Source organism: Sipha flava, unplaced genomic scaffold (genome assembly GCF_003268045.1).
Source record: "Sipha flava isolate LNK unplaced genomic scaffold, YSA_version1 108_pilon_pilon, whole genome shotgun sequence".
NCBI lineage: Eukaryota > Metazoa > Arthropoda > Insecta > Hemiptera > Aphididae > Sipha > Sipha flava.
Window position 1 is genome coordinate 1,737,983 of NW_020271725.1, and position 14,613 is coordinate 1,752,595.

General features: G+C 38.5%; 1 protein-coding gene across 1 annotated transcript; it reads left to right on the top strand.

Moving 5' to 3' along the window:
* The first annotated feature begins 5,859 nt into the window (after window positions 1-5,859).
* Window positions 5,860-13,912, top strand: LOC112686826. Its single transcript, XM_025559273.1, has 3 exons — window positions 5,860-6,053; window positions 13,397-13,521; window positions 13,591-13,912. The coding sequence occupies exons 1-3, from the start codon at window positions 5,974-5,976 to the stop codon at window positions 13,764-13,766; spliced, it is 381 nt and encodes a 126-aa protein (XP_025415058.1). The 5' UTR covers window positions 5,860-5,973; the 3' UTR covers window positions 13,767-13,912.
* Window positions 13,913-14,613: the final 701 nt, after the last annotated feature.

Genomic DNA, 14,613 nt, shown 5'->3' on the forward strand with positions numbered 1-14,613 from the left:
AAACTAATCGTTTTTGAAATAATAGTTTAAGATATTTAAAAAAAAAAAAAATAAAAAAATTCTGTTCAACCATTTTCAGTGTAAAATATAAAACTTAAAATAAAATATTCCTATAAATATATACACGTATGTATTTAATATTAATTTTGTAGTAAAAACAATCGAATTGTAACGCGTCTTACCGACGCGGACACGAGAAACAAAAATAAGCAAAACGAACGCTTTGTAACGTTTCCGATGACGTCTAACGTTCCAAATCGATGTCATCAAGGTGGTGTGTGATTGATTATTATAAAAACGTCGATGGCAAAACAAGGATTTTCGTAACGAGGACGGGTTTGTATTAGTCGAAACGACGGATCGGATCTCGCCGCGATTTCGGTGTCCACACGTTCGACGTTCTTGGGCGCGTGAAGAAGGAAAACGAAAAAACCGTTTGGAACGTGCACGTTTCACATTCGACCATGGTCGTGCGAAAGACTGTCGTTACGATGTCCGAAAACCGCTGGCGAAACACACCGGTTCGACACGTGTGTACGTTAGGGATGCCATAAACGTATAAGGTGAAACCGGGACAACACAAACACAGTATTGAGATAATATACTTTTAATATATTGAGAGGACCAGTGACGTATGCAAGGGGGGATGTGGAGGTCAGATTCTCCCTAGGTCTTTTTTTAAATGTTACAAAATAATGTTCTTAGTGTGAGAGCTTTAGAAACGTAAAAAATAAAAATAATGATCTGTTTGTAAATGATCCCCCTGATCCGCCCAAACAAAAGTTATGTATACGCCACTGAAGAAAACCATAAATGGCCGGCAATATAATATTTAAAAAAATGTTTGCAAAATAAAATATATTAGGTATATATTATATGTGTAAATTACGAATTACGTTTTTATTATACATTGATGATCGAATACGATTAAAAATGTACTTTGAGATAAAATGATCGAAATTAAAAATTGAGCAATACTACATTTTCTCTAAACGTCTAAGCCGGGACGCGAAGTCCAAAACCGGTGAAAATCCCGGTTTTTCGGGACGTATGACAACCCTAGTGTACGTACGCGCATCCGTTCACGCGCAGCACTAAAAAACCAAAAACGAACGGATCGCGCGCGCCCTTATAACTCCTTTTCAGGATAAGCGTGGGCGTACGGCGGTCACTGGGAATCACAATAGTAGAAAAAAAAAACGCGCAGGTATACAGCCGCGTACATATGCTGGAGGCGATTGCGGTGGATTCGGTGGTCGGCCTCGTGACGGAAACCGTCGAACGGAAATGATCGTCGGAGATAAAAAACGGAACGATTTTGAAACACGGAACGAACAAAAACACGCGCGCCGTGTCGCGGACTCGTACGCGATGCGTAATACGATAACAGCGATCGTCCCGAGCGTTCGGTGCCGCCAACGCGATCGTAACAACACACGTGTACGTTTTATTTTCGGAGACGTTGCGCGACTTCCAGTGGACGAGAAAACGATTGTTGCGACGGTAACGAGACGACCGCTACGGTTTGCTGACGCGAACCGGTGCAGATCCTTATCGTCACGTCCGAACGATGACGTTCTACGACGGTCCTGTCCTCGTCCTTTCGCCCGGCACTCGTGTAGGTTCACCGCCACCGTGTACGAGTGTTGTCCGGACGGTTATCGGACACCGCGACCGAGCCCCCACATGGCAAAGTACACGGGTTTATTTGGTTGTATAATTTTTTTTTTTATTTTTCCATTTCAAAATTCTTTCGGTTCGGTTCGCGTTCCCGGGCCGCACGTTTGTGTCGTTACGTTGGACCGATGTTTAAACGTCGGAAATATCCGTACGTACGTTGCACAGAGCGGTTCACGAAGAAAGCCCGAAAACGTTTCCCGTGCCACCCACCTTCTCCCCGGCGCGACGGTTCAACAATATATTCGTCCACCGTAACGTCCGATCACCAGTCCTCGGATTATTAACTTCCGAACCATCGGTCTGCCGAGGGACGAAGTGCGGTGGGATCAAGTCGTCGACGGTCCGGTGGACGGTGGCAGTGGCGATGGACGTTTCGTCGACGTACGGTTGTAGGAATGTCCTATTGGAACAAAACGACTGCGACGTTCCGGCAATGTTTCGTAACGTTTAACGTACAAGTTTTGCACGCATTACGGCGTTCTACGAAGATCGTATTATGTTCCGAAAACACCTGTACACATTTGGTATTCGGACGCATCGAAATCTCTCCTCTTCCGATTCGTTCCGCGAATCGGCGAAACGCGTTCGAAATTAGGCGACCCGTCGGTTTTCGAAACGCCCTGTATGTCGGAAGCACATCATTGCCGGTCGCGATCCTCGTGGTCGGGTTAGTGCGCGCGCGCGCCCGTCGGTAATTTAAAATGTTCCGGAAACATGACTTTTAAAAAAAAAAAAAAAAAAACATACAAACGTCTTTGTGCGTGTAGATAGTTTATACGTACACAAACGTTATCGTCCGCGTGTACATATTTCATTTTTTTTCTAAACGGGTCGCTGGAACGAGACTTACAACAATATTTCATTTTACCCGCGGCCGCGGCTCATTTACGTCGGGCCGGAACAAGCCGATGATTTTGTGATTACCATCGCAGCCGCCGCCGCAGACGAAGACTGAAGTCACCAGTCCTCCGTTGACACCGTATCCGGGGGTCCGATCGCGTTGTCGATGCACGCGGGACGCACGAAAATATCAACACAATACGTACGCACACGGCCTACACGTGCACGCGCGTCGGGTAATACATTACGTTTCGTACCCATTACCGTTGTTACCATTGTTGCCGTTTCGGTTACCGAAATCGTGTACGGAGACGAACACGGTTTTCCGTCCACGTCGACAAGACTGTCCGTCCGGCGCGCCTCTTCTGCTGCGACGAAAATGTCAAAATCGGCGTTGTACGTCTTTTTACATCGGTACGGTTCATATCACACTTATCATAAATGTTTTCGACTGAAATTAATTGCGTAGCAAAACGGTTTTCGTGGCCATCGTTCGTACATATAATCCCCTAAATCAATTTACAGTATGCATTCTGTTTGACGAATCGTAAGAATTACTGAACGTGATCATTTTCAAACTGCAACCGAGCCACTTCACGTTCAATAGTGACAATTTTTTTTTTTTTTAATAAATGATCAAACGGTTTCGCGACTTTATAATGAATTATTTTCAAGAAATCGACCATATAGCCGTGGGAGTACGAGTCGTAACACTTATTTTTTAACGACTTTCCGTACGAAATTCAACATTATTTCCAAATATATTTTAACATTTTTATCGTTTGCACTAGATGAAATGTAGAGAAAATCGACTCGCCGGTTAGTTCGGCTGTCGTTTACTATTTATGTCAAATTTTCAGTCGTTGTCGCCATAAAACTTTAAATAACCGTTCCGACGCTCAAGTTTGATTGCAGAAAAATAAAAAAGCAATAAAAACATCATAGGAAAAACCAATACGCACTTGATCGCTGTGAAAGTTGAGACCTTCGACATTGTCGACCCGGCAGAATGCGGCTACGGGAGTTGGCCGACGGACTCGTGAAATAAACGTCGTGATACGTGCCCGATCTTCGACCAGTTTAACGTCACGTATCGAGTGATCGAATCGAGATTCGATCACGATAATGATGATGATGATGATGTATGATACGAAAAACTTTCAGTGTTTTTGTTTTTAACATTTTCCCCGTGCGCTGATCATTAGCCGTTTCGCAATCGCGATCATTAAATCACAGTTTATCGCAAATTATTATTTTTAAGCGCTTGTTACTGGTCCGATGGATTCGACCAAACCACCGTCGAATACGTGATGGTTAAGACTTCGCAGCATGCATACACGCGATCGAATGTGATCCCGCACCGTTGAATCGATAATAATTATGCTGCCGCATTCGGATGATAAATGCACGAATTAAGTACAGTGAACGATTACATGTTTCGTCTTATATGTTGATGACTATTAGCCGATACATAATTGTAGGCTGAATAGAACGAACCGGGAAGACAAACAAATTAACCAACACAATAGTAGTGTCTGCGTCGAATATAAAGACATTTTGACCAATAAAATGATAATTTACTTATCGAACGTGAAAATTAATAATTTAATTGGATTAAGTAAAGGTAAGGTAGGGTTAAGTTAAAGTAAGTACTTACATAATACTGTATAGCTTACGAGATGATGTATAAATTTCCATCGAAATGTGTCTTATGAGATAAGATTATATTATAGGAATTCAAATATGAATAAAATATGTAAGCACTTACAGTAATATCCGGGAGTGTAATTTTAGTAGTTATATATCATACGCGTTCGTCAATTGTCGTTTGAACATTTCAATATTGTTTTAAAATGTTAAACTGAATTTTGTGAGCTTATTGAAATTATTCAAAATGAAATAATATTAGTCGAAAATAAATAATTTATTAATGGTTTTGTCGTGTTCAAAAATACCGGGAATTCAAAAAACTTACAAAAAATAAATCATAATTCCGACTGTTTTAACTCTTAAAAATCAATTTATATCAATATATCATATTTTGAAAATGTTCATCCAAATTTTAGTCATTTAAAAATTAAAACTGTTGTATGTCAATCAATATATTTTTTTGACTTTTTAATTTGTCAGCAAAACGATGTCGGTGTTATGTACCATACTCGATAAGACCGTTCGGAATTATGATAGGGGTGAAAGATAATTCGGTTTTCCATCAGAAACGAGTGTGTCAACGCGTTCTAATAATATTTTTCGTTAAATCGCCATCGACTGTATCGCAATACTGCTGTGTTTGAAACGCAGATGTCGCGTATAATAGTATTAACATAATACGGCTAATAACCCGTTCAACTATAACGAACGCGTTAATTTTCACAGGACCGATGGGTACGCGGAGGAACACAATTCTTCCTGTCGACGATCCGTTTCGATGTTTGTTTTCGCAAACCATCGATTGCGTGTGATAATTGATATTTTTATTATAATTGATAATGATATTTTTATAATCAACAAAGTATACACTTACCCAACAGAATCATTAGGGCTGTGTACGCGCCGCGCGTAGCGTACTTGCACACGTTAATTATTATTTATAATTACCCTCTTCGATATTGACCGGACGGAATATTATTATCATTATTAGTATTAGTATTATGTATTTTAATATTAATGATAGACACCGGCTCCGAGTATTATTATAATATATTCGTTATTTGTTTTATCATGACTTATCGGGAACGACCATCAGCTGTACGCACCGGTGTAAAAAGTATGTAATTTTAATTTTAGTCATAATAAATAATAACAACGTGCTTAACCTACCTGCATACTCGAATACACGGACAAACAATTAATGTTTATCTAAAAACGTTATAATGATTTAGGTCTTTAAGTAACGTAATAACTACAGCGTGTACAAGTATAATTAAATACTTCTCCCGGGATAATGTTACATGAATTATAATCCTCACCAATTGTGTGTTTACACACGTTCGGCATAATGAAAACCCAATAAACACTTGGTTAACTTAATCTCGAAAAGTAATTTTTATTATTACTATTACGATATCCGTTTGAACGAAAACGAAAAAAATTACATAATTCATTCCGAATGATTACACTGATAATGGTCGCCGTAGCCCCAGGGCACGACGTGCCTGCTCAGATCGAATTCAAACAGGTTTTATTGCGTTATACACATTTTCGTTATTATTTGTCCCCCCCCCCTCCACTATCCATCCCCTCTGGCTACGGTAGACAATACCCTCTCTTAAAATATTCGATCTATCCGAGCACTGTCAAGACCAACGCATTTGCCATAACATGCAGTAGTGGCGTTTTTCGAGAAGAGGGCAGTGGCTTGAAAATCTGAGTAAATGGCAATGTCTAACGTTGGGGCCTCAAGACTAAAAAAGGGGCCGCATCATAGGTGTAAACTTCAAGGGCGTTTTTAATATGTTATGTAAAGATAAAACGTATCCCTGCTTCCCCAGAGTCAGATACGTCAATATTATGGTGTACGCATCCATCGTAAGGTAAGCATACGTTTAATTTACATTTCAAAAACGTTTCGCCGCCCTCCTCCGCACTCTCACGGTCATCGGTGCACGTTTCATTGCGCTCGGGCGGAAACCATTACAAGTTTTTAACGATTCGACGAAACTGCGATTTGACGGTGTGCAGTTTTAAGCATCGAAAACTTCGGAAGACGTCGTGCACTCGTTTCGGAGGATCACATCGTCGGTCGAGCCTCAACGGATTTTAACGCCACGCATAAGTGATTGGGTCATTTTGGTATAGGCACGTGCGCGCGGGGTCGTGAACAAATATTGCGCCTACACGTACTTGTCAGGTTTGATTCATTAGAAAATTCCATCATCAACGTTGTTAAGTCATTGGAAAATGTATCGTTCGTAATTATTTCAAGAACAATCGAATAGGTCACGAATAAAATATTCGAACGACACCATTTTATTTAAATGGAGTATTCTTCTTTTAACCGTCCATATCTACGAAAACGTCTGTGGCGGTTGGCAGAATAGGCTTGACGCTTTCGCGAAACTTGTTGAATAACTCCTAGATCGGCCGGTCAATATTGCATTTCGACGGTCGCTCCACAGAACCGATTAACGGCTGTTTCGTGTGATGTAATTATGCAAAAAAATACGTTCAACGACTTATTCTGGATGCAACATCACACGTAATTTTTGTCCGCAGCGGATTACGCTTGATTTGAATACGTTGGATCGAACCCGTATGCTATAAATCATAATCAAGGCCGTAAGTTGGCCATACTTACTGTTCAGAAACACCTTTATTTTTGATAACGTGTAAAGTTTTTATTTTGTACACGTAAGCACGTATAAAATTGGGGAAAAATTGTTAAATTAAATAAATAGATATACAATTAATAATTAACAATATAATCTCGTTTTCAGCAATTTTACGTTGTCGAGTGCCTGGAGGAAGACACTTCACTTTGTCTAAAATCGTATTTATTTTCCTTGAGGGAAAGATCTTTCGAAAACGTTCACAATCTCCTCGGAATTTACAGTAAAGTTGGAATGATTGTTGTCAAGTTAGGGAAAGAAAGCTACAAGTTGATCGCTTTATTTGTTTTTTTCTCGATAACACTCTTATATATTAAATTAAACTGACAATAAAATCCCATTAAAGTTTAAAAACTAAGGATTTTTTATTAATTTTGATAAACACGAACTCGTAGATAGGATGAAACCCAATTTTATTAGTTGTTAGTTACATTTACTCTAAGACTATGATAAAATAAACCGAACCAAGTGGCCATATAATATGGTTTTTTTTTTAACATTGTTAGTATACATTGTATTTAGAACTAGACCGTTTTGCCTAATTTACGCGGACGCCCATATTAACCGGTGCCCGCATCAGGCGGATTCCACTGTAATATTATCGCTGCGAAAGTGTATTGTTTGATGATCGTGTCGGTGAAAACAATAAACCTATGAAGAATGAACGAAAAGCCGAAAGATTTTTTACCGTGCGCGAGCGTCTTTTAATTAGGCCATCAGTATTCATGAGCCGAAACTCTTTCTCTTTCTTTCTCTCTCTCTTTATTTCCCCTTCTCTCCCAGGTCACTTGGGCATTCCGTACGACAACCGCGGCGACAACGACCACGCGAAGAATCCATTCTTCGGGCTTGTCAACCGTTCCTTTGTACGCGACGATATACGTGGTGTTATAAATTATTTCCGTTCCTTTATGATGACGTCGGGAGTGAAAATCCCCAGCGGCCGCGAGGAGAATACGACTCGGAGAGTTGATGACCGGAAGAGTATGCGATGGGAGGGGCAGGGGAAATAAAAAAAGAAAGGTCGAATCATGTCGCCGCCCGTGCACATGCGTGGGAGAGTATTGTGCCGGTGAGAATTGACGTCATGGCCATCGAATCGTCCCGAGAGTATGGAGGAAGGGACTTGGTGGTCGTTAAGACGTGCGGCTATATCGTGCGCGTGCAATATCATGGAAAAAATGGCGGGGGGAAAAGGAGAAAAACGACATCCTTGAGCGCGAAAACGAGTGTTCCGTGCGAAACTAACGTGCTCGAAGGTGTACCCACACGTCCGACTCAGCCCACTCGGTGCTGTATAGACGTAAAATTTCCTACAAATAATTTCCGACTATGCACATCGTCATAGTGCGATATATGCTCGAGTTCGGCGTGCTATAGCAGGCGCAACCAGGAGGGCACAATAGGGTTTGTAACATCCTTGAGTTCAAATGTTGCACTCCTGTTTTTATCAGATCTACATAATCCATAGTTAAACACCGTTTAATTTTGTTTTGAGCTATTTCAGCACCCCAATATTTGGGCTCTAGTTGTGCCCAAGCGTTAGTTTCGAGACCGGCCAACCTAAAAACGCAGCCGTCTTACGTGTGAGTGGAAATTTACCTTGTGGGTTAGTCTGCACACGGTAACGCGCTCGGCGTTTTCCAGGACGTGTTGGATTTCGGTAGACTCGGAGTGTTGCGAGACGAATACAGAAAAACATTTCCATCGGAAACATCGTACTACTACGTTCTACCGAGTACAACAACTCATTCTGTTCGACTACAAGACCACGAGAGTGTCTGTTGTTGAGTGCCCGAACGGATGACCGGAGATAACAGTTTACCCTCATGATTACGATTAGCGTAGGAACAACAGGATATCAGATGCGTGGAAAACATGACTGAAACGAAATCCGATCACGTCGTTATTCGAATTCTCGGTTGCACTAATTTCAACAATCTGTTTCGCTTTTTCTTTAGATTCGGTAAACAATCCGTGAAATAAAACAAAGCGGTAACAAGATATGACCGCCCCAGTACACAAATATCACATATTAGGTTAAACGTTCCGAATACCCGGTCATACCGCTGTTCGTTACTAGTCCATTTATACCCGGTATTTCTTAATTGCGGACCAATTGATGACAACCACGTGAGCTACGAAAGCAATCTAAAAATGCAACGTACCAATTGCGGACAAAACTGTAGCATACCGCTTGCGGATCGTTGTCTTTGATATGAGCGTAATTGTTTAAATTCAAAGGACATGCATTTAAGATACCACATCACTCTGTACCATGAATCAAAATATATTTCAATAATTTTCATGATTGATTTAAAATATATTTTAACCCTCGGCCGGTGCGTCTAAAATTAAAAACCCTAATTTTTTTTATTAACGGAGTTATACGTTCACCCCGATTCATTAAGTGCTATCCACAATCAGGACCAACGAGAGGGCAGCGGGGCAGGGAGTGGTAGTGTCCCGAGGCCCGTACCTCCAAAAGGGTCCGTCGTCTCAGCTATTTATACAAAATTATTTTATAATCTCTTTCGCCGTAGCATAAGATGCACATTTAATATTTTTATTCTATTAATATATGTACAAGTAGTAAGTAATAGTGGTCTTAATACCCGAGTACCCGGGTACCCTTATTTTACGGGTATTACCCGATTCACAAAATTTCGTTTACCGTTATATATTGGGTATCCGTTATGGTTTGTATACTCATTACCATCTAGATAACAATTAAAATTTGTCCTTTTACTCCAAATGGTTCGGATTTTAATCGTTCAATGATAATGTAAATTTTTTTTATTTATGATACAAATCACAACAGTTTATTTTTACATGATAATAAATGTTATCTTTGAAAAATTAATTATTTAACTATAATATAAATATTTTATTAATAACTCGCTTACATAACCGTTTACGTACATCAAAAACTATCGAGTACCCACTACCTGAAAACATTGGCTAACCACAAAATCGGGTATTACCCGGAAAAAACTTGTACTCTGGTACCCGGTTATTACCCACATCAAATCAAAAACACTAGTATGTCCTGGCCAATCAACTGTAAGTAATGGGGGCCTGGAACCGATAAGCCCCGTGGCTCTCAAAATTTCTCACCGGCTCTGCCCACGATCCGCAGACACTTTTATGGAAATGTCAGCTTTTTCATATAATTTCCAATACCAGGAATTGACAGTAAATAACGCATATAATAATTTTTACCACTGATGCATAAATACGATAACTCCGAAAATAACCGTAGGTGGACTTTCTGTTCTAGAATCGATAGAACACTTGCATAATATATATTTAACCAGTTCGATTCAAACACAGTAAATTCCATCAGACCAGTGATTTCGTTTAATTTTGCTTTTCCACAACGCTGGTTACCGCTCAAACGCTTTTCGGTGTTCTCTTATTGTTTTATTACGTCGGAAAATGATTTATTCAAAACACCATATGGTATTTACTTTATTCATATTTATAGTTCCACAAAGCAATTAATTATTACTATATCGTTTGACCGAGTTTAAGCACAAAGAGAAATTTAATTTTGTATACATTAAACGGTTCTTTTAACCCCTTTGTTTTTTTTGCCGTATTAATAGTTTTGTTAATATCATAATTGCCATTTTCAACATGCACTTAGATCGGACGGATCGATAAAAAGCAACATTTGCATACGGAAATTAAGATAAAGTTTTATATGCAAATTTCGAAACTATTGTTGAAATTTCACGATTTCAATCTAATAAAATGTAATAACGAACACAAACGATACGGTTGCGTGGACCATCGAGCGGTAAGTAGAAAAAATAAATAATAATATGAAGGCTACCGTGTGCGCCGGCGTGCGACGTTCAAATACAATTCGCGCGTCGCTCCGGCGATGGGATTTGTAACATCTATAATTTTGTTGCCGTGCAAACGGTCGACGAAAAAACGTTTTACGCGTTAGAAAAAGGAACCAGAAATAATTTCGTCGTCCGGTGGCATACGGGGCCGGCGCGAAGCGATCAATTAAAATGAAAAACGACTTTCGGCCCGAGCGTTTGCGCGTCGCGAACGCTCATGTCCTCGCGATAATAACGTCGCGTTCGCGTACCGCACAAACGCGCGCGCGCGAGACGACGACGGAAATAGCCGCGCGTTTTCGTCGATCCAATCAGTCGCGCGGCGCTCGCGACTGTTTAAAATTATAACGCCGCCCCGGAAACCGTTCGCCAACGAAACGGATGTGTCCTTCGTCGGACGCATATTGTTCCGCCGTAAATATACATAGTAATAATAATAGTAACGATCACGTTAACGCGCGCTGTTGTAACGCCACGAAAACAAATTAAAAATAAACTCTCGCTCGTACGTACTGCGAGTAGGTACCGTGCGCACGACATTATTATTTATTGCTCCGGTGCACTTATGCGCGCGCGCATTGCGCAGCACCCGGGAAATTATAGTTGATAATCGGTGGTTTACCCGGTGGAGACGGAGAGAATTACAAATTTTTGTACACATCAATGATTTGACGCGGAACAAATCATCATTGTTCGCGATCGTTTCGGTCGGACGGCGATCGATTGACCGGTGAAAACGAAAATAAATTTAGAGGAAACGGTTCGGCGAGTTTCACTTAGAGTCCGAACTGATCTTTCCGACTTCGGATTAATGAAAAGTCAAACCTAATCCGACCATCGACTGGTATATCGCTCTCGACCGGCTACTCGTTTGTACTCACTCGCAACGTGTAAACGTTAACAGCCAAGCGTTCGAATTTATCACCTAAAAACACTTCTTAAATCCAAAACGCGCTTAAATTACAATAACCTCGTTTAGACCAGTCTTCTCCTGCGGAATAAAAACCTTCGAACATTCGTCCACTGCAGATATTTCAGTTCATCAGTGTCACCTCCACAACGGGAGTTACCTGATCTGTTACAGACTCAATCAACTACTCATGACCACCGAAGTCAGGGGCGCATCCAGGATTTTTTTTTAGGGGGGCTAAATTCAAATAATTTTAATATTAATAGGTAGTATTTATTTTGAAATATGTACAGAAATCTTAAAGCTGCACACAATGCTGTTCATCAGAGTTTTCCGCAGTGTAAAATAGTTTGCTGTAAATTCCATTTAGAACAAAGTTGGTTCCGACGTTTCAGAAAAATAAAAGTTTATTTAAAGAATACTCAAATGATTCTTAAGTAGGAAGGTGGCTTAAATAAAATAATTTATATACTATAGTTGATAATTTTTTTTTATAATAATTTAAAGTCAAATGTCAATTGTCAATAAACCTAATAAAATTATCAAAATGTTTGGGGCTAGCCATTATGGGGGGGGGGGGCTAATGCCCGTTAGCCACCCCCTTGAGTGCGCCCTTGACCGAAGTCGCCGAAACACGATAAAAAATACTCCTCGGTTATGTTAAAATCAATTCTACAGTTATACAACGATGCATGACAAGTAATAGGGAAAACGTAATCAAAATAATAGTATGAACAATCGAATGATGTAGAAGGGCACCCAACGGAGCTATCTACTTTGAGTTCAGATGAAAAGGGAACTTCATACACCTAAATGATGGTCTCTATTCTAATTTTGTTTTACTTGTATTGACTGATCATTTAGGATATGTTATGTACCAAAGTGAATTATGTTTGTTATTGTCATAAGAATTTCCAACGAATTTTTTGGTAAAATATTTTTGAGATTTGATCGGCATGTTTAATTTGTAGATCAGAGTGCAAGGATTTATTACTTACACGTTCGGGACGTTTTGATTTGTATACAATTTGGTAACGTATACGTATGGATTGCAAAAATTGTATATTTTATATATTAATGGAATATTGGAAAAGCATTTCCCAATATTTAAATGAATTGCTAAATTTTAAAAGATGACTTCTGCATTATTTCCAAAAATGAATTGTTTGTATATTCACATAAATAATAGGTAGACAAGAGACTTGTACTGTGAATAACTATGATGTAATATAACGATAAATATTTCATTAAATGTTTAAAGGGAATTGCTGTGGCAAAAGTCCCGTTTCTACATAAAGTCGTCGAATCTATATAATCCTTATCCTTATATATGTTACGGTGAATGATATAAACGTGGTAAAAGACGTCATTCCCCGGTAAAAGACATCATTTACCTAAAAATTGGTAAACGTTGTAAATGCAGACATTCTCCGGTTATTGTCGTCAATCACCAGTTTAATTGGAGAACGATGTTTAATACTTTTATGTCGGTGTGAACGATCAGCTTCATTAGTTAAAAATATCATGATGGAAGTAGATAGATAAACGAAAATCCCAAATAGAAATAACGTCGATAACCCGAGTAATAATATGAGATAATCTTTTAGTTTATTAGTTAGTATCGACGGGTATATTATAGCGAGTTGTATTTGCTACGAATGTGTGTTTTATAATATTATTTGTAAAAATTTGTGTCACCAGTGAACAAAATATAATAAAAGTTAGATTCAGTTTTAGTATTTAAGTATGCAGAATAAATTTAAAGCCTAAAAAAATGTTCAAAGCTTGATGTCGCGACATGTCGGTACAACTGTTCGTATCCCAATACCAGATGTTGATAGAGCACGAGGTTCTCCGCGTAATTTACTTGCTGTTATTATTTCATACGAAGATGACATGAATAAATTATGTAAGCCAATTTTAATTTGATAATGTTTATTTAATTTAAGTAAAATAAATACCTGAATGTTTGAACCAGATACAGAATATGGGGTGTTGAAACACAAATATACACGAGCACAAATTTCTCCATGTAAAGAAAAATTTCTAGAGCTAGATGAAGCCATCAAAAAAATTAAAGACAGGGAAATAATATTAAGAGAAGCAGCAGGACATGGAATAGCTGGTCATCAAGGATTTAATCGATGCAACTGAAAAACTGGTTGTGGTACTAAAAAATGTGCTTGCAATGCAACGGAAATGTTGTGCAGTTCAAAATGTCATAGTAACCAAAATTGTACAAATAAATAATTTGTAATATGCACGTATTTTATTATTTTTTTATTTTAACAATAAATCATTATTATAAATAGTACATACCTATAGTAAAAAAACCAGTGTATTATTTGAAATTTATCATCATTTACCACTAGTTTTGGTAAATGACATCAATAATCGGTGAAATATGTACATTTGAATTTAAAATCTGGGTTTTTACATTATTTACCTACATAATTGAATCATTTTGGTAAAAGACGTCATTCACCGGAGAATGACGACATTCACCAATATTCATCTTTTACCGTAACATATGTATATAAAATAATAGGCCTTTTTTATGTACCAATTTTGTGACGACACTGTTTAACATTTATCCAATATTTTTCACAGAGTTGTTACATACCTTCTTGAGTATCACCACGTCATTTGATTTTACATTTTTTGTTGCAGGGGAAGGTGATTGGAGATTGTTTTTAAGGGTTACGATTTTTAGCGTACTATTTAAATAATTTAACGGTTTTTTGTCACAAAGTTGTACCAAATACTCCTACGAATGATCTATTATTCATAATTTAATTGTATTCCTCATATCAGTTATAACCGTGATGGATTACTTATATATTACTATATCGATACAGTTTTTGATGGTAAAGTATAGATACATTTTCCTACAGAGTTCTTAAATTAACAAATATTCTGGTGTGTCTCCGCATAAAATATCACTGAAGGTAGAAGTTTCAATTAGACTTTTTAATAAATAAATAATTAATAAATAATTAAT

Bases quoted from the DNA above. Each gene is read 5' to 3' on its own strand.
- LOC112686826 (XM_025559273.1), top strand. From the start codon at position 5,974: ATGTTATGTAAAGATAAAACGTATCCCTGCTTCCCCAGAGTCAGATAC. The intron at 6,054-13,396 runs GTAAGCATACGT...AAATGTTCAAAG, and splicing joins GTGTACGCATCCATCGTAAG to CTTGATGTCGCGACATGTCG. The intron at 13,522-13,590 runs GTAAGCCAATTT...TGTTTGAACCAG, and splicing joins AGATGACATGAATAAATTAT to ATACAGAATATGGGGTGTTG.